General features: G+C 36.9%; 1 protein-coding gene and 1 pseudogene across 2 annotated transcripts in view; both read right to left on the reverse strand.

The window, feature by feature from the left end:
* Window positions 1-22,396, reverse strand: part of ADCY1 (adenylate cyclase 1) — a 480,535-nt gene that overhangs the window by 245,668 nt on the left and 212,471 nt on the right. For both annotated transcript variants that reach the window (XM_088445657.1, XM_088445656.1), the window contains exon 4: window positions 3,806-3,917. In XM_088445657.1, the coding sequence (XP_088301783.1) occupies window positions 3,806-3,917 (112 nt within the window). The remainder of the gene's footprint in view (window positions 1-3,805; window positions 3,918-22,396) is intronic.
* On the reverse strand, window positions 18,564-18,682 carry LOC148507740 (5S ribosomal RNA; annotated as a pseudogene).

Genomic DNA, 22,396 nt, shown 5'->3' on the forward strand with positions numbered 1-22,396 from the left:
GAACTTGTGACTCTTATGGATCTGGCAGTCATAAAAATTGGGCATGACAAAGCTTGTTATAACCTGTAGTGTGGCAGAAGAAAACATACTTTTTCTTACAAATAACCATATATTACCCTACACCTACAGCTTTGAAGATCAGGAAGAGTGATGGTAGGATATGTACTGTATCAAACCTTCAAGAGAGTTAAAGTTGAGAGGTTTCTTGTAGCAACCAATCAACTTTTAGCTATTATCTATCCAGCACAGTTAGAAAGAGATAAAGTGGAGAATTTGACTGTAGCAACCAATACACTTCTAAGGTTTGATACATCTCCCCACCCCTTAGTATTATCAGCAGAGAAGGGGCATTGGGCCACATTATTTTTCTTTTGCATTCCTCTAGGGAGTACAGCCTTGTGCTGATTGCCCCAAACAATAGATCTGGCAACTACTGTATGTATACCGTATTTTGTCACTGTGACAACACTGTGCTTTGTCAAAACAATGCTCCATTCCATCCCATTGCAACTGGCAATGTCACACTTCTTCTTGTAGGCTATAGCAATCCATAATATACATTTGTATAGAAACATATATTCTTAAGATAACTACATATTAATCACAAAGAAGTTTTAAAAATGTGAAAGTGAATTAAAAATAAACGTGTTAGCATATCACTCCAGCCTCCTGACAGGGTTAGGATACCAACACATGTCGGTAAGTATCCTAAACCTCTCCCTTCCCCTATCCCTAACCCTCCCTCCCCGTTGCCTAAACCTAACACTCCCCCATAGTGCCTAAGCCTAACTCCCATCACAGCCTAAACCTAACCCTCCCTCCCTAGTGCCCAACCCTAAGCCATCCCCAAGTCCCTAACAGGGTTGCAGACAGCTTTTACGGGGCCGAAGTACAGGGAGGGGGTGTGGCCAACCTGGGGAGGAGTGGCCAGACCCCCTCCTTACAAAAAAAAAATATTTGCCCTGCGCACAGGGAGGCCTCAATGTCTGAGGGCACAATCGCTCCCCCCTGCATATAACGCTGGGAGAGAGAGAACTGACTGGTGCTGCAGCAGCCTCTCTCCCTAGCCCAGGACACAGCATGACAGCAGCAGCCACTCTCTCTCCCTGATCGAACTTAGTGGCGGCAGCGAAGGGAGGGGGCAGGGGGGTTCTGCATGACTCAGGCCCACGTCAGGGCCCTCCAACAGGTCCGGGTAAATAGTACCTGCTTCCCCCCCTCTCGGCGCCCCTGGTGCCTAACCCTAACCATCCCCCAAACCCCACTACTTCTCGTTGAGATGCCGGCATCCCGACAGCCAGGATTATGACTACATCCCCTAGTCAGACTCCCTTTTGCTAGTTGTGGATTGATATAGGTTCTAAGAGCGTAGTATATTATAGTATAACAGTAGTGATCCTACTGTTTTACTGTAGCTAGCATGAAAGAAAATGACATTAGCTATACTCCAATGTCTGAATTACAAGATTTTTGAGACAACTACAAAATGTGGGAATGAAAAGGGTTTAGGGAGACAAAATTAACAGTTAAAACACAGAACTTTGCATAAGGTAGGAAAAAATAATTAGAATAGCAGTCACCTCCATAAACCAAAAGTACTATATAATCAGAATAACACACAGTGAACAACAAAACATTCATACTGGCAGAGGCAGAACCAAGCAAATAAACTGAGAACAAACTGACCATAGCTAGTAATGGATGGGCCTCTCCACTCAAATCTAAGTATAATGTACTTTTTACTTCTAAAGAGATTCACTATAGCAGAAAAAAAGACAGCAGAACTCTTATCAGGCTGTATCATTGCTTGGTATACATTCAGAAGGCTCAGATCAGATCAACATGTTAACTGCGGTAATGGATGAACAAATTCCCCTTATAGAGATGTTATCACAGTTTTTTCAATATGGTATAATGTTAATCAGCTTAATATTACCAAATATAAATTGCCCAGCATGTAAAGATATTTGTGCTACAAAATTCAAGTCCGCTGTCATTGAGCCTTGACGTGTTAGTGGAAGTTGGTACTGTAACCTTGCCCTCATTTAGCACCCAACTCTGATTGAGCAAGAAAGAGCATTTTTCTACCTAAAGGCTCATACACACTAGACAATGTGCTGTATGAGTGATACTGTGAAAGATATTGGTGAAAGATATTGGGTGTACACACTGAACGATATCGTTCAGTGACGTCATCCTGCCACAACCCTGAACAGGCACTTTCTGATGATATCGTCAGATTGGCCTGCATGACAGCAAAACATTTAACAACCCGCAGGAGCGCGCATCATTGGTTGTTTGCTGCATACACACTGGACGATATGAACAATATCGTTATCATTCATATCGTTCACTTTTATCATCTAGCGTGTACTAGGTACACTCTAGGGCAGTGGTTCACAAACTTTTTTGAATCACGACACCCTAGAGTATCAGCATTGTTTTCACGGCACCCCTAAGCCAAATTTTGTTATTGAGAAATTCAGAAAAAAAATGTAGTAAATTGTGCTTACCTGTCACCTTTAGGTTCAGTTATGTGATGGTGGACAGGTTTGCGCTAATTTGATTTTGTGCTAGACCACCAACCTGAGGCACCCCTGCAGGTGTCCCGAGGCACCCCAGGGTGCCTAGGCACACAATTTGGGAACCAATGCTCTAGGGGGTATATTTAATAAGGGTCGATTTTAATTGATTTCAAATACATAAAAATCAATGAAAATCAATCAAAATCGATTTGTGATTCTGGGGTTAAATCACATATTTACTAACAGAATTTTTTTTATTTGTTTTTTGTAATTATTAGTAAATATGTGATTAAGTCCCAGAAACACAACATTGATGTTGATCGATTTTCATACATTTTTATTGATTTTCCTCAATTTCAAAATCAATTAAAATCGAACTGTAGTAAATATACCCCAAGTAGAGAACACAATATTCACAAGATGTTAGCTCCATTTTTTTCACCATTGCTTTAGTAATATTTTTTTAACTCATTTAAAAATGCACATCTTTAAGATATTTTCAGGAAGGTATACTGACATCATTACAAAGATGATATCTAGCATTTATAATAAATATTGCTTCATAGTTGACAATTGTTGACTTCTACTAATGTACAGATGTGTCCTCTTGTATGTTTACCACTGATGCATTAAATCGCATCACGTATGGTGCGAGATGCTCGCCCATGACTGGGTATGTGTGCTGCGTTCACACCCACAATCCATAGGATTGCATGGTGTGAACTATGCCACAATGTATACATTTGCCGTCAAAGCGGCAAAGGTGGAAGACACATCTGTAATAAAGACATTTATACACACAAAAGTGATGCGTGTAAAAATGAGATAGTGAATACAGTCACTTTCATGCTTCATTTAAACTAATGTAAGCAATATTTTAGCACAAACATAGAAACGAATGTTATTCTAGTGTAGTAATCAAACTATAAAGGCATGTTTTTACTTTTCCCACCATGTGCAATAATTGCTGTACCCAAAAAACTTTACAACCTTTTAATTGTTTTGTGGGGGTAATTACAGAAATAATAATAATAATAATAATAATAATAATAATAATAATAATAATAATAATAAAAAGTTAAATAATAATAATAATAATAATAATAATAATAATAATAATAATTATTATTATTATTATTATTATTATATATATTTATCTATCTATCTATCTATCTATCTATCTATCTATCTACCTAATACATAAACATGGACACACACACAAAATATAATTATGACATTTGTCCAAAGCATTACAAATAAAATAGAAAACTGAACCTTACTGTTGCCAGTTCATCAAACTTTCCAAACAGTTCATTTAACAGCTTAACCAGCTCTTGCGCTGTGCACTGGGATGCCAAGCTTGTGAAACCAACTATGTCTGCAAATAAAATGCTGCAATAAAAAAATAGAACAAACATTAGAAATGACATTGTTCAAAGTGTTTGCCATTTACAGACTTCCTGCCAATAACCTCACCCTCGTAGTCTTGTACTAAGCTAGGTAGCATTGCTGGAGCAATCATAACAAGGCTATTAAAGATAAAATGCTAAATAATTTGTACAAAAATAATAGTTTAAAAACAGAAGTTATTCAGGACATGAAATTTCATTTATGTATGTTAAACAGTCTGTGCTGCAAAACATAAAATTAAATAACAATTAATAAATATGTATACTATAAAACTATGTATTATTAATCTGCAAATATAACTGTAATAAGTGATGTATTTATTATTTTACTATATGTAATTGACATGCTTTCAGATTTCTATCTTGGATAAAGCACTGATAACATAGAATGTTGGTGTTACACGATCTTGCAGTTTTCTGTTAAGAAGACAGAAATGGCTTCATAATAGATTATCCCTGTGTCCTACCTTCCACATAATCATATTCTCACAAATATAATACAACTAAACATTTGTTAAGGCGGCCATGGTCAAATGAAGGCTTTTTTAAAGGGGAGTTTCCAAATTCTTGATCACACACACATATGCCAACACCATAACAGAAAGCAACATATGACTTCTATACATACAGTAGTATGATTTTTGTTGCTGTTTTTATTAAACATCTTTTTATTGTATTCAGAAAATAGAGTTACACATGTAAAAAGTGTTACAAAGAACGTATATATTGTATCATAAGAAACAAATAATTCAATAAAATACATCCATTTTACAGAATATTGAATACCTGAATTTCTTTTTTTTGGGAAAGGGGAGAGAGAGGGAATCTAAATTGTACTCCCAAAGAAAAAACTAATAAAACAACTGTATTAAAGGGTATCAATAGACTCAGGGTTAACAAAATAAACAGAATGAAAATAAAATGATATCAATAAAATAAAATTAGAAAGTAGAAATAAAAAAGAGAAATAAAATAAGAGAAAATATAATAAATCAAATAGAGACTGTCTTATAATGGTCACTTACAATAGTTATATATTCCAGTAGCTATACCTCAGTAAGGAAATGACCTATAATGTGATAACATCATACCCCAATTTGAACTTTTAAGATAGTCGTCTCATCTGTTGCTATTTATATAAACCTTACTAGGATAGGTTAATAGTACCTGTGTGAGGTAGATCTCAAGATCTCAGTTTTAAAAAATATGCACTGCATGATATCCTTGGTGATTAAATACATTTGCCATTTCAAAGATTAATAAAAATGCACTGCATGATATCCTTGGTGATTAAATACAATCGCCATTTCAAAGATTAATTCACTGCTGCGCCTGTCGGGCTGCCCCAGAGATAATAGAGAACTCCAATAAAGCCCAGTAGAGGGGGAGGTATCACCAGGGAATTCCTCTAAAGGTGCCTACAAACTAGGCGATGTGCTCACGATGCGATATCGCATCCGATTTCCCTTGAACTCTGCCTGGCAGCAATGCACAAAAAATCTTAAGTTATACACTGCGCTCAGCAGAAGGCTGTATAATGATAGCCCTTTGGTAATATTGATATCTGCTATGCATATGAAGAATAAATAAACATATAGTGTGTTTCACAAAACCAATTCCAATTCACGTGTCACTGTACTCAAATTATGACCACATGTGAAATGGATGAAAATAATGCACATTTATTAGTAAATAGAATTGATGGTTCTTGGTAGTCAATCAAATCAAAATAATACAAAAAAAATGATATATATGAAAGAATCGCTTTAAAAAATTATAATAAAATAGAAAAAATTTGAAAAATATTAAGAAAAAATAATTGGAAAAAAATATTACAAGTTTTAACAGTCACTGGAATTAGCTACTATATATACCAGTCTTAAATGAATGATGGCGGCGTCCCGCTAATCATACTCATGTGGTGTTGTTATGGGTCGATAGTAATGGTGATGGTTGTTCTTCCTGGAGTAGGAGTGCGGTAGAGAAGCTGACAGAAGCCTGGGCTCTCAGGCCAGTGCCTATCACCACTGGCGGATAGCGGCCGAACGCCCGACTGACCGGAGGGACGTCTTCTCCCGCCTGGCAGTGGGGGTCAAGGCCTATGGTGGGGGTATGCGGTTGTGGTTTGCACCAGACGCCGCAATCCCCTCCAGTGTGAGATGCACTCACCTCCTTGGATCCGTCAGCTTCACCGTTCCTTCTCCTTGCCAGCTGGTGTTCTCCTCGAAGGCTGCTTCAGACTTCGACTTCCGGGTCTGGTCATGTGATCGCGGCTGCATAGAATAGAGTTCCGTGTGGATATAGTAGCCAATTCCTTCTAGATGCAAATAAAACGTAAGGTGACCTCCAACGCGTTTCAGTTTCTGTGAAGCCTTCTTCAAGGAATGATGTAACATAGCTCTGATCTGGCCTGGATATATAGGGAGATTTCTTGTGTTGACAGGTGTTCAGTAAATTGGATTGATCTGATTGGTTCTTCCTATGTCGTCATAGGAACCAGAAACTGTCATTCAAACACACGCTTGATCTTTTATAGGTGCCTGACACATGTAGATGAATATTATCCAATCATTTGTGTGGGGGGAAAATGGTATGTAAACATATGTATCTCTTGGGACACACATGTATATCATAAAGTGTGGAATTTGGTAAACATAACTAAAACTAAATATAAAAGTGGGATTAAAATTAAAAGTTTATACCAATTAAGGTAACCTCGGGTATAACAAATTGAGTTAAAAAATAAATAAATCAAACATATTCCTCTTATTAGTATTTATAATGTAACTATATTATTTATTTGAGAACATGATGTGTTATTATGAGAGACTAACTTGATTGCATCACTCTATTAGTTACATCTGTGAAAATGATTATTTCTTAGAAATGATGGCTTTTACTTCGTTATCTACATTATGTCCCCGAGGAGCAAAGGTTTTTAATTGATACATCCATTTTAGTTCTGCTACATTAATTTTGTGGTTGAAATCCCCCCCTCCAATTCGGTGTCACTTCTTCTATCCCCAGAAATCTGAGGGATTTCGGGTCGCTATTGTGATGGACCTTGAAATGGTGCGAAAGGTTATGTTCTTCTACCCCTTTCCTGATGTTCCTAATGTGTTCACTCACATGCATTTTTAATGATCTTACAGTTCTACCTATGTATTGTTTCTGGCAATCACACTCCAACATATAGATAAACCATTTGTTATTGCAGGTCATTCTGTGTTTTATTTCATATTTTGTTTCCAGTGTTATTGGATTTGAATGTGGTAATTGGTTTGGTGCTCCTTGTTTTTGCGTTAGTACAGCCTGGACAGGTACCACAATAAAAAAAACCCCTTTCTTGGTGCAATGTCCCCAATGGTAGTTTGTTTCAATGTTCTAGGTGGAATGTGGTTATGAACTATCTTTTGTCTTAAATATGGTGCTTTTCTGTAGACTACTACAGGTCTCGATGGTATGTGTCCTACTAAAGATTTGTCACCTAAAAGGATAGGCCATCTTCTCTTTAGAATGTGTTTTAATTCTTTTGCTTGTTTAGAATATTGTGTAATGAATAAAAGTTCTTGTTTGACTGTATCCTTATCTTTTTCTTAATACCTCGAAAGGTCATCTCTGTTTCTGTCCTCCACCTCTTTTTGTGCTTGTTCTATTACAGTTTTGTCATATTTTTCTCTATAAATGCTGTACTTAGATCTCGTCCTTGTGTTTTGAAGTCTTCTAATTTTGAGCAATTTCTCCTTACCCTAAGGAACTGTCCTTTTGGAATAGTCTGTAACCAGGTTGGAAGATGCCAGCTGGTAGACAGGGTATAACTGTTTACATTTACTGTCTTTTTGAATGTATTGGTATGTATTGTATTGTCCTCTATGAATATATTTAAATCCAGAAATTCAACTTGTTTTTTACTATAATTGGCAGTGAATTTTAGATTATTGGAATTGTCATTCAGAGTGGTGATAAAGTCCGTTAAGGTTTTTTCCTTCTCCTCGCCAAATAAAGAACACGTCATCAATATATCTTTTCCAGAGTACAAGATTTGCCCCAAGCTTGTGGTCACACCACACATGGTGGTCCTCCCACCAACCCATAAATAGGTTGGCATAGCTTGGGGCAAATCTCGTACCCATAGCCGTGCCTGTAGTTTGTATGTAAAATTGATTATCAAACCAGACATAGTTATGTTTGAGAATGAAATTAATGCTGTCAAGAATAAATTGACGTTCTACTTCTGTAATTGAACTGTCTTTCTCTAAATGATATTTGATACTATTGATCCCTTGTTCATGAATGATTATTGAATATAAGGATGTAATATCTGTGGTTACTAGTCATAATTGGTCATCCCACTTGATCTCCTGTAAAATATTAAGAATGTATGTGGTGTCTCTTAAATAGGCAGTTTGTTTGGTGACATATGGTTGTAATAGAGTGTCTAAAAATTCTGACAAGTTTGAAGTGAGAGATCCTATGCCCGATATTATGGGTCTGCCTGGAGGATTTAATGGGTTCTTATGCAATTTTGGCAGATAATAAAAGACTGGAATGATGGGATGTAAATTGTCTATGAATTTATATTCCTGATTAGTTAATACCCCTTCACAGACTCCTTTTTGTAAATGGTTAATTAGTTCCTTTTTGAATTGTGTCATAGGGTCATTCTTCATTTAACTGTAAGTAGTAGAATCAGCCAATAGTCTGTGGGCTTCTGTTATGTAGTCGGATCTGTTTAGGACTACAATCCCCCCACCCTTATCAGCTGGCTTGATGATAATTGAATGATTGTCTTGTAACTTGTGTAAGGTAGTCGTTTCTTTTTTGGTCAAATTATGTATCCGATTGTTGTATTTGAGACATTCAATATCTTTTTCTGCCATTTTTGTGAATGTTTCTATATGGGGGCCTGTTATGTGGCTTGGATAAAATGTAGAATGGGGTTTCAAATTTGTCATTGCATTATTGTTCATGGAAGTGTCATTCCTGATCTCAAACTATTTTTTGAGTGTCAATTTCCTCTTGAATTTCTGTAGGTCTAAATATGTTTGGAACTTGTTCATATTATTTGTCAGGGCAAATTTTAAACCTTTATCCAATATTTTCAGACGGTCATTTGATAGGGGAATGTCACTAAGGTTGAATATGCCTTGACCTAATGGGATCGGAGTGTTTATTTGTACTATTTTTGCTTTTTTCTCCTCCCCTGCATCCTCTTCTAGTACCTCTAGTTTTCTTTTTCCCATTTTCTTGGGTGTATTGTATGTTTTTGTGGATATTTCTGTTTGGAGTCTCAATAGTTCCCCTAAAAAAACTTCTTGTTGGGAAACACATGGTTGAACTGTTGATTTGTGGATTGTTGTGCTTATGTTTGTGGGTAAAGATAGAGATAAATCTATTATCTCTTTTTCTTTTTCACCGTTAGTCCAGCCTCTGTCTATTGATAGTCTGGCTAGTTGTTCATATTGTACATCATCCTCTATTTCATGTATAGAAAATGATGTTTCAGATTCTGAGTTGTATGTGGAAAATTTAAAAGAATGTTCTAAGTTCAAAACCTGCTGTGCAATTTGAGGTTTCTTCCAATTGTGCAGTTTAGAAATATATTGCTGATAGGTTAAATTGAACTTTTTATATATCAGTGTTATGCACTTGTTATGATATTTTGTCTTGGTGTGATGTCTCGTATCTTTAGTACAATTTTCTGGGTGTAAACGCTTGTTTGTCCTAGATGATGATGTCTTAATATTAAATTTGTCTCTCAGTATTTTATTTTTCTTAATCTCAATCAGCTTCTCTTCTCTTTTGAATACTCTACCTGCTGTCAAATTAGATAGTGTGATAAATTCTTCATCATTTTTGTATGGTTCTAGAATATGATCTATAGCTGTAATTTCAATATCTAGGTTATGAAGTTCTTGTATGGGTCTCTATAAGTAATGAACTGAGTTTCTGTGAACATTCAGTAAGAATGTCGTTCCATTTGTTCATGAAAACTTTATTATCTTGATTATGGGTTGGTGCTTTTTTGATGCGTAGGCCTTTGGGTACTAATTTATTGTCTGCGTACCATTTCAAGGTATGTGGATCCCACCATGTTTTTGTTTCTTTAGTGATTAATTTTTCTAATTTTAAAAATGTGTCACAGAATGTGTTTCTATTATTGTGAGGTGGGATATCATCTGTGAATTCAGTGAATATATTATTGGCCCTATCTTGTCTGTGTGTTCTAAGGTCAAGTAATCCCATCTAGTGATTCTTGCAGCTGATACTTCATCAGTAAAGCAAAGCAAATTGGAAAAAAGTAAGGAGTATCTGTGCACTAAACCTAGATGGTTATGCAATCTGCGAGCTGTTGTGTATGGTAGCAAAAAATCTTAAATTATACACTGCGCTAAGCAGAAGGCTGTATAATGATAGCCCTTTGGTAATATTGATATCTGCTATAAATATGAAGAATAAATAAACATATAGTGTGTTTCACAAAACCAATTCCAATTCACGTGTCACTGTACTCAAATTATGACCACATGTGAAATGGATGAAAATAATGCACTATTAGTAAATAGAATTGATGGTTCTTGGTAGTCAATCAAATCAAAATAATAAAAATAAAAATGATATATAGGAAAGAATCGCTTTGAAAAATTATAATAAAATAGAAAAAATTTGAAAAGTATTAAGAAAAAATAATTGGAAAAAAAATATTACAAGTTCTTACGGTCACTGGAATCTCCCCGGCAGCACCCCAGCAGTCCTGGTCACGATTTGGTGTAAAAAGTGTCCAATCTGACCAACGATCTATCGTGCATCCTTAACTATTTCCAGTGCATCGTGTCCGAGATTAGCAGATCTTACCTGCAGCAGGCAAAATCTGAAGATGTGACATACGACCAGCGGGTACACACATCAGCATCGTGATCGTGAGTGGACTCTCACGATTTGGACATATTTGACATGATTTGTCATTCCGATACGTCGAAATCTGGCGAATCATGTAAAATATCACCTAGTGTGCAGGCACCTTTAGTGTAGAGAAAAGCATCCAAATTGCTTCTCTTTGTGACAGCAGATGGATGTTGAGGATAGTTTCTGGCAGCCTGTGTGGATGGAGTTTTGTCCTGCCTCTTTGTGTGTTTAGGGAGAGGGAATTCCAGGCAGCAGGAAACTCACCTTAGTGCGTGGAAAGCAATGTGAAATTACAGTGAGGTGGTTGTTTTGAATAGCTGGATTAAGAGAGTTAAAATGTCATACTGTCATTGCTGTGGCCATCTCTGCTCTTTCTTTGGTAATCTTCGCTGCTTCCTTGGTAACTGCATGGGAAACAAGGGTATTGGTTCTGTTTTCTGTGGCAAACATGATGCCAAAGAAAAACACAGTTATCTCCAGTTGGCAGATAAGCCAAACTTAAATGAAAGGTTCCTCCAAAGCCAGAAAAAAATGGAGGTTCAGTGATCATTGGTGAACAGTGGTGTCTTAATATTTTTACAATGACTAGTTCAACCTAAACCTCCCTCTGTGTATCTTCATTTAAACTGTACTACACCACCTCTAGCTGCACAGACATGTCAGTGGTCAATGAATGCTGCATTATTGGAGACTGATAACGCTTCTGCCTTGCAGTAGCCACTTACACCCTTTCCTCCCAACTAGCTAGAATTATTATTTGACTATTTTATGCAAAAATCTCCAGCATGTCCTTGTATGTTATATTCACTAATGTTTAAGATGGTAATGTGTGCATCATAGTGGTGATATCCAGCAGCACATCTTGTAGAATTTAATTCCCCTAATAGATTATATACTGAGTGAAAATGAGAATTTACAAATATAGTATAGAATGGTGAAGCATAATCAGAACTTTGCACCTCTGAGAACTGGGAGGTTCTTCTGCAAAATGTAATTAAATCAAAGAGTCAACATCTCAATTGCTAGGTTTCACTCTCTCTCATCCTCAATTTACGCCATTTTAACTGTAGCCAACTTATATCTGCTCCAGTGATCTAATAATAAAACATCCTCAAAAGGCTTTCTGGACCCAAACTAAATAATATATATTAATGATTTAAATAAATAAATGTTTTGATTCTATATTAAAATTTTACAACTAGAAAAAAATAAACCCACAATTTTAAAACACAAAACATTGAAATCAAATATAGGAAGCTACTTGGAGACTCTATTGCTTCAGCACTCTAAATAAGACCTCAGTGTTACAAATCTTCCACATGAACTTTTTCTTTAAAATGCATCTTGTTTGCAAAAGGATGCAAATAGGATGCACAAACAAAATGATATACATCATGCCTATATTCTGTGTGTAACTGGGGTTGTATATTCATGTGAAATGCTACGTTACAGTGTCAGCGGCTGTGACACTGTAACATAGCAATTCTCATGCAGATACAGCCGCAGTTGCAGACAGAATATAGGCATGCTGCATATCATTTTAATCAACATAAGCTGCTTGCACGTTTCATCGCTGTGGGAATAAGACACATTTTAAGGGAAAAAGAAAATAAGCTTGGCTCTACTGAGTCATGCCACGGCATGACCCGAATAGAAGTGCTATTTAATGCACAAGTAGGCTACATGTATGTGGACACATCTGGACTAATTAAGTCACATGTGCTTAAGTGTGAATATCCTTAAAACCTGGACAGTAAAGGTGCCTATCCATTACGCGACCTGAAAGTCTGAATGTCTAGCATTCAGACATTCAGTTTGCCGAGGTGCGGGCACCGCACTGAACACGTTCACTGAACGTCATTCAGTGAAGGAGCCCAACCTCCTATCTCTGAACATGCCGAACCTGATGAGCGTCGTCAGGTTGAAAGGCATGTTCAGTAGATAGTCGGGGTCGGTAAGGACCCAGCATGCATGCGCATCGCTGATCCTTGCCGGTTATCCATTACCCGACTTTGTGAACAATGCAACCAAAACCTCCTGGTTTTGATTGGATTGTTCACCAAGTCGGGTAATGGATAGGCCCCTTTAGGGTGCCTTAAGTACCGAGTTTGTAAAACACTGTTTAAGACCATAGAGAGAGAATAGAATAGAAGCCCTGGATTTATCAACCAGAGGTTTTGAAACCCACCGTTAAACCGCTGCAAAAAACTTGCAAAAATCTTTTTTTTTTTTTTTTTAAATGCAAAATCAAGTTAGCTATTATTTACATTACAAAATTTATAGTTAAAAAAAATCAACAACAAAAAAAACAACTCGGCACACACAACTATGAAATCTCTACTCTGTATAAACAATAACTACCTGTCCCTCCTCTGAATCTCCACACAAACCTCAAAATGAAAGAGGAAGTGGATAGCCTATATATGAATAGTATGCTAATGTCAGTTGACAGGGGTTTCAGGGGCAAACACAGGATTTCTATTGGTTGGTTTCCAATAGCTTCATTTAGAGCAAGTGTGGCCAGTCCATGAAGAGGGCATACTTTAATATGCATCATACAAAGTTATTGTGTGTCATAATTCCAGCATATACAGGACCAGCGATCACAGTAAGGCATTAGATGTGGCAGTAGAGACATCCTGTCTGGATCTGAATGTTTTTATTTCAGATCTGGGCACCATTCCCCAGCACTGGAGCAAGTTCGGGGATGCAGAAGAACCTAGCACTGCCCTGGACATATATTTACTTTTTGGTTTCCTTATGCACTGGATAGTGTATTATTATACAATATTAATAATCAAACCTATAGATGGTCTATAGCAGTGCACCCCTAACAGTAAAAGATCTAGTAAAAAGCTAAAGCGCTGTCTGAGAGCAGCTGGTATAGGGGGTGTCAACCCCTACAATAAGGAAATATACAAATATATAAGTATTACCAGCGCTAGAAACTTAAATGCAACAAAATAAAAGTGGATGGTTTAGGTTCAAACAAACGTAAACATTTATTATAGTACTGTACATACAAAAGATCACCAATAAACTGTACACATGTGTCTATTATCAAACATTAAATAGTTAAAAAGTTCTCTATTGGACCAGTTATCTTAATCTAGGTTCAGCTGAAACCTCATAAAACTTCAGATCTAGATACTCTCATTTTATGTCCATATATTACCCTATTAGCAGCAGGATTAATTACTGGGTCCAGGAATCCAAGGTGTCCTACAGTCCCTTAGTAACATAGTTTGCACAAATTGGGCTGATGTAATTCCACCTGCTCCAGGGATCATAGGTACCATGCAGTCCCTTAGCAGCATAATTTGCATAAACAATGAGCTGATGTGAATCCACCGGGTATCGCCAAAGTCTGCCTATAGCGCGGGGGAAAATTCTAAAGTCCGCAATGAAGATTATGAAGGTATATTACCTGAGAGGGCATCTGCTTCTCAACGCGTTTTGCTGGGTATAGTAATGTCCAGCTTCCACAGGAGCATATGTTCAAATGGTGCCTGTTCGCCTATATATAACTGGTTGCTAACTAGCAAATTTCTCACACGTGTTCAATTATATGAAACATCTAAACCATCCACTGAAATGTATACAAAAATCCTACTTCTTCCCAATATATAATTTAATCAGATAGAGCAATATTGTCATATAAACCTTCAAAGTTTACACATTATCTCCGCCGTCAAAAGTCCTGTCCACGTGACCTATATGGTCACGTGACCCGGAACTATCTGATCATTTAGAGTGAATCAACTGGTCTGTTTTCCGGTCTTATGATCATGTGACAGATCGTCACATGCTCCGATATAGCCAATGAGGCAAATTAATACTGTGTTATATGCCTTCTTGAGTCATATAATTGGGAAGGTATATTCCAAGGACTCCCATTGGTTCAGAATCATTGTCATTGATCCTGTATATAAACAATTTTAGAAAATACATAACCACGTTTATTTAGGCAAAGATATACATCTGTATCGAATATATTTATAATCTAAAGTCTTCCTCTTAATTCAAGTATAATACATTTACATTCAAATAGAAAAATAATGTATGTGACAATCACACTAGCATGTAAATCAATGGGGTTTCAAGTGGGGATTTACTTAATAATTACCTCCTACCCCCCAAAAGGACACTCTCCTCCAAGATCTATACAGAACCTAAGTATGCATAAACACCTAAATCGAAAGACTCATACAAATCTATCTATATATGTGCGTATACACGTATATACGTATGTATGCACAGTTGACTCCTATGTGTAGCCAAAAAATCTAATATTGTGATCCCTTTATTGGATGACCGAATTAAGCTCTATTGCTTCATTCAAGCCACCAGGATGCAAAATCTATTAAACGATCTATGTGCACCCCTAACAGTGCATATTTTTTAGATCTACTAGTTGGTGCACCGGTGTATAAATTACTGGCTGACGCATATTAAAAGATCCACAGGTGGTGCTAATTATTTCATTTGTGATACTGAGGAGAGCATGCAGCACTAGTAAAGTTATATAATATACTATTTCCATTGTGGTCATGGTGTGGGCTGGGGAAGGGGATTTCCAGGCAACTGGAAACCCTCCTTGCGCTTGCCTATGGGTTTTCACACACCAACTGAAAAGCCTCAGGAATTGAATCTCAACTGAAATTCTTTTAAAACAGTGGTTCCAATAGAAGCCGCCATGAAATAGAAAATGTCATGGCAGATTGTCATTTAGAAACAGCTGGAGATCGACAGGGGTTACAGTTTAGACACCAAAAATGACCTTTAGTAAATGCTGTCAATTTGACATTGAAACCAAGGTTTCTGGTGGTTTCCATATGGCACCAAGACCGATGCTTAGTAAATTTAGCCCTATGTCTTCCAAAGACCATATGCATATTGAAAATGGATATAAAAACAGCTAAGTGCAGCCTGTTTTTCTATTTTACTGTATATCTTAAGCTTCTGCCTCATTGTATTTAAATGGTTGTTGGTGGTACTAAGCATGAATGTGTAATTGACACAACATGTAACGGGTACTCAATCATGCCATTCTTCTCAAATAACCATTTTCCATCTATATACTGTAATCTGTAAAGTCCCTGGGCTTATGGTACCAATGATAACATGAAAAGTATAGACAAAACCTAAGACCTTGTCTTAAATTTGATACTTCTTTCATTATTATACAATTTATAAATCACATATAAATTAATATACATAGTAAACAATGTTAGCATATGACTAAAATATACTACCTGAATAGCTACAGTATTTAGGACATTATCATTAAAAATGTTATAACCATATACTGTAATAGGACATCAAAATAAAAAATATTACTAGCAATGAAAACTGCAATGCCAATGAATCTGTAACAAATGGTGTATGAGTCAAGTGAGAAGGTTGGGGGTGCAAAGCTACCCATCTGTTCACCATCTGTTGCAATATAAGAGCTGATGTTAATTATTTAGTTATACTATGAAAGTAATTGAATATCTACCCTCAGGTTAAGTGCCAAGTAAACCAGATGCAGACACATTACATGATGATCTGCAATGTGAGGTAAGTACTGTACATATTATAACTCCTACATATCTTCTGGATACATACAGTAAGTATTACTAAATTCATGTTTTGTTAAAACTTAAAATGTGTGGTAAAGATTTCACAATATATATCCAAGCTACTTTACTTATGTGGTTAGTTATAAAACACATTTACTGTAATCAGATCAAGTGGCTAATGCAAAAATGTATATTTTTATCCAGAAAGATATTTACGAATAATTTGAGTGTTAATTATGGTCCAAGCTAGCATGCTAGTGAAGCTAAATGCTCTTGCAACTAGCAAAATGGTATTAAATATTGCTAGAAATAAGACAAGTCAAGTGTCAAATTTAGAGGTCACACCTGCATTTTCTAACACTTTAGCGTAATTATGGCAAAATGATCTATTAACGTAATAATGGGTACAAAATGAGTCTAGGCATTAAATATCAGATAACAATACATTGGTGATGTTAGCAGCATCTAATTTATGTCAGGCATATTGATATATTTAGATGAGTGAAATTTCAGCTAAATGCCCAAAGAGAGCCAAATGTAATAGCATGTGAGTTACAGAATGTGCAGATGTTTTGCCACCGTGGCATTATTTCTAAAATGGAAATTAAATATTGTTTGGGAAGTTTGCAGAAGTTCCAACAAATGTGGTGCACTTGTAGGTTGCTTTGCTTTTACTCTTCTGTCCAATTCATCCCAAACCAGCTCTATGGGGTTTAAGTCTGGACACTTTGCTGGCCATTCCATGATTTCCAGCCTAACATCTTGTTATTTTCCTCTAGGGTAGTTCTGGCATAGCCTAAAGGTATATTTTGGGTCATTATTAGGCTTAACCTTTGACCTACTAGGCATAGACCAGAGTATTGCATGGTGCTGCAAAACACTATGGCAGCCCTTTTGGTTCTAGTTGCCAACTGACAATCCAACAAAAGTGCTCCAGACTATCAGGGTTCTTCCTCCATGTTTGACAGTTGGTATTACTGAGGAACCATCATTTCACCTATATATAAAAACCCTGTATGATGAACCAAAGATTTCAAATTTGATTTAGCGAACCATAAGATCTTTCTCCAGTCTTCATTAGTCCACCGGCAGTGCTTTATGGCCCAGTCTAGCCTCTTTTTTCTTACTTTGCTATCTTAGTCATGAGTTTCTTACTGCCACTTGATGCATCACACCTGCAGTTCAAAGACTTCACATTTGAAACTGAGACTTGCTTACTTCAACCGAGTGTTAAGCTGTGCTTGGGGTTGTTTTCCTGTGAGACATCTATTATGCAAGGTGTTCACTCTCAGAAACTAGTATTCTGATTGTGTACCTGCTTTGGGTCTATAATGGACTATCTGCTTTCCTATGCTATTTGCCCTTTTCTAACAATTATGATAGCAATATGCTACTTCCTGCAGTGCAATATTGTCCAAATAAAGCTTCAGAGGGCGTAAAAAAAATCTGTTCCAACACTGAGATTTTAAAGACAGAGGGTTTGTAATTAAGAAATCAACAGAAGTTGGGACACTTGTAGGAATTGTTTACATTCACTTCAAGGCTTAATTTACTTGTAAAACATCTAAATGTAATAAAAGAGCACTTATTATTGTTACTCAGAAAAAACTAATGCCATCTGCCAACATGAAGGGGTGTGCTGACTCGGAAGGATGAAAAAATGAGATGTAGAGCTAGCTTTATATATAATGAGTTTTTAAAGCAGAGTTTCCCAAACTCCACCATTAAAGTCCATTTTTTAAGGATATCCATGCTTGAGCACAGGTGACTTAACTGACATAAACAAAAAGAAGGAAAAGAAGGGCTTGTTTCTGGGGCACTCTTTAAGAATTAATATGTAGTTAAAATATAACCTTTATTATTTGTCAGTAAAATTGTGGGTACCCATACACAACATAAATATTAGCAGGTGTTGTCAATTAATCACCTGTATTTAAACAAACTTATATCATAAATAATAGGTTTGTGAACATGCTATCACCAATCAGATATAAGTTATCTGGCAAAATATTTACTCAATAACTATTCCACTGATCACCAAAGTTATTATTACTATATGGTTTAATCACATGATGATCCATCATAAGTTAAACAGTGGCACAATTAAGTAGTTGTATAATGCTCTGCCATGTGCATCTTAGTCCCAATTGTTCTCTTTTAACCTACAGCACCTGGTATTCCCAAGTGGTCTCCCATCCAAGTACTAGCCAGGCCTATTACTATATAGCTTCATAGATCAGATGAGATTGGGCAAGTCAAGTAGTGTATGGCTGTAGATATACTAAGGGAAGTGGTAATCACACCTGCACATGGTTGGAGCACAAAATGTAGGATTATCATGGTTGAATAGTCCATTTTATTAGTAAAATACAATGTTTAAAAAAAAGTTATGCATGAGCATACTTCATTTGTGGAATGCAGTCGGGAAGCCGGCGGACCTAATCCCAACAGCCGGCTTCCCGACTGCTTAATCCTGGCAAGGGTTAAATGACAGGCGTCTAAATCTAGACGTGTGTCATTTTACTAATGTTGAGAGACCGGCACCCGGCTTCCCAATCTAAGGGATGCCAGGGCCCGAGCATGGATAGCCACGGGGGGGAGGATTAGTTTTTGGGTTCCTGGGGGGGGATTTAGGGTTAGGTATCCCCACAGGAGGTTAGGTTTAGGCTAGGGGAAGGGGGTTAGGGTTAGGCACCCCTGGGGGGGAGTTTAGGGTTAGACCCCCCCGGGGGATTTAGGTTTAGATGGTGGGGAAGGGGGGGTTAGGTTTAGGCACTTAGAGGGGGCATTAGGTTTAGGCACTTAGGGGTGAGGTTAGGGTTAGGCACTCCCTAAGGGAGAGTTAGGGGATAGCATAGATTAGTGAATACTTACCTGGGGACGATCGGGATTTTCATCCTTGTCGGGCTGCTGCTGTCAGGATTTGAACCGCCAGGCATGGGTCCAGCGGTAAATCATACAGATTCATTTGTTAAACATAGAGGTAATATGTTTTACTTATACTTCATCATATGTATGTATTTATTCCATGTGTAATCAAACAGAGAGGAATACATGCAGAGAAATGTCTCAAAAATTTCTCAAGAATGACACATCTGTGTGTTTCATCCTTATTTTGTAATCATCGTATCCTCACTTAATGCTCGAATATACAAATATATAAATACAGTATATCACAGATTCTCATTGCCCATAATAACTTATTCAATTCAAATATGTCTAAATGTGTGAAAATCACTCAGTACTGAAACCAATATTATTCTTTGTGTATAAGATCTTATTAATCAGTTATTATTTGCCACAGTCAGATATATGTCTCATTTCTGGACTTAAAAATCTATAAGACAGATGAGGGAACTATCCATATGGAACTTTATTGCAAGGAGACAGCGACTAACAGTCTACTACATCAGAACTAGTGCACATTTCCCGCCTACAGTTGAAAACCTACCCAAAGGTGAATTCTTGCGGTTGAAACGCAATTGCTCGGAGGCACAAGTGTATAAGTTCAAGAGCCTTGAACTTACTGACAGGCTAATGGAAATGGGTTATAGCAAAAGCTGTATTAAACAAGCCCAAGCCAGCATCTCCGACATCCAAAGACAAAAATTGATCTTTAGAGAAGAAAACCATAGATGGACTGATAAAAGAAATAAGAAAAATACAGGAGAGACACGATTTATTGGGAGCTTTTGTAGGGAATGGAGAGGTATAAAGAGTATAATTCAAAAACACTGGCCAGTTCTCCATTTAGACAATGATCTATCCCAGATATTGGACAAGAAAGTAGCCATGAGATGACGTTGGTCAAGAACTCTTTGAGATAAGTTTGTTCAAAATCACTATATTAAGTTCCCCAAGAAAGAGAGTAAAATGCATGGGTCCTTTGCATGCGGAACTTGTAAGGCATGTCAATACATGACCAAATGTAACACCGTCATTGACAAATAAGGAAATGAGAACCAGATAAAGGACTTTATCAATTGTAATACTATGGGTGTTATATAATGTTTAACGTGCAACTGCAATATGACGTACGTAGGAATGACTTTAAGAAATCTTAAACTATGTATTTTAGAACATGTTGGGACCATTATAAATGCTTCCTCTGATCTAGCTAAGTTTAAAAAACTGACTTCGGTTGCATGCCATTTCCACACAAACCACAATGGTGATTAAAGAGAGCTTAAAGTGTTTGGTCTGGAGAAGGTAAATTTGGGAATTCGAGGAGACATCATGCAATAATTAATTAAATGGGTGAGTCAGGGCCAGCTCCAGGGGTATGAGCACCCTGTGCAGGCCCGGTATGTAGCTTCCTGCAATCGTGTGGGGGCGTGGTCTCAATTCCATAGGCCACGCCCCCTAAGTGACATTATTTGGAGGTGTTCTCCAAATAATGTCAAGCTGGGGGTAAATCCCAGCCCTCCGTCACTGGCTGGGCTTTCTCCAGCCCTCTCCCATCACTGAATGGATGCGCGTGCAGCATCCATTCACACTCCAGGGGTCCGGCACCACGACAAAGCTGCAGTGGTGGGGGTCCCCAACCTTCCGATTTGACCACCCACGGGCCACTTCGGCCCATGGGTGGAGCAGCAGGACAGTACAAAATCGGGATTTTGGAAAGGGGTGCGCCCGCTATGGGTGGCGCCCCTGTGCGACCGCACTGGTCGAACACCCCTTTAGTCGGCCCTGGGGAGAGTATGTTGACATTTAAATTAGGTGCCCTCAATCCAAGAATGAATTAAATACAGTGTCTTCCTATAAGATATTAAGTTCTATAGAACCTAATTTCTTTCTTAAAAGCTTAACATTACACCTTTTAAATGTTCATTTGTGATATGTGGTTAGAAGGATAATAATTCTTAATTATACTATATTACATACATAGGCAGGCACTGATGGATCTCTTTTAGATAATTGAATTTTATTATTGTGGATTTAGATCAATTTTCAGCATGGAGCACGATAATGTTACCATGTTCGGTTCATCCTATCATACTGCAAATTGTATCTTTATTAATCTTATTAATCTCAATAATTAACACAATCATGAATCATCCTATTAGTACATCACTAATCTACAGTCTCTGCACATATCACCTATCAACATAGTATATTTTATTATAATGTATTTACATACTGTATCCTACACAATATTAATTAACATACTCTCATTTATATGTATGCTGCCACTCACATGTATCACCTTGATACTCCAACACACCCATCACTTTAATTTTTTGAGATATGACCTTTTAATGTATACGTCATGAATATTCCTTTTATAAATACAATTCAAGTTATTATTTTAAAAATTAATTTTTATATTTTTACATATGTTAGTATGTTGTCTGCGACAAATCATTACTATTACAATGATATTTATAATACTTCGCTTACACAATACGCAACACAAACAAATTAGAATAATTATTAGTCCATGATTATTACAATACTACAATTATTAACACCACTGTATAATAGTGTTTTATGTATTTGGATTAAATTAGACACATACACACTATTTAATATTCTTCTATATTCTTTAAAGGCATCACACAAAATAGTGTTTGATTTGTTCTAACAAGTCTTCCTGCTCTGTCTGTGACTATTGATATTATATTATGTTAAATCTAATTATTTGACTTAGATATATATGTTACGTTTTCAAAAAACTTTTTAAGAATAGTCCTCAAATCCACTTTATAGACATAATGGGCCTGTTGCCACTTAAACTACACTTACCAGACAGCTCTGCGGCATTCACAGGTGTACTAACTCTGGCACTATGTTACACTACATTTACCAGCATGCAATGCACCATATCCTCATAGTGATTGGTCAATGTATGTGACTACAGTCTATTCCAGAGGTGTGTCATGGCCTATGGACTATATTTACCAGCATGCAATGCACCCTATTCTCATAGTGATTGGTCAACATATGTGACCACTATCTGTTCTTAGAGGCATGTCACGTTCCCATAACAGCC

The sequence above is a fragment of the Taudactylus pleione genome, unplaced genomic scaffold (assembly GCF_031769625.1).
Source record: "Taudactylus pleione unplaced genomic scaffold, aTauple2 ptg000386l, whole genome shotgun sequence".
Taxonomy (NCBI): domain Eukaryota; kingdom Metazoa; phylum Chordata; class Amphibia; order Anura; family Myobatrachidae; genus Taudactylus; species Taudactylus pleione.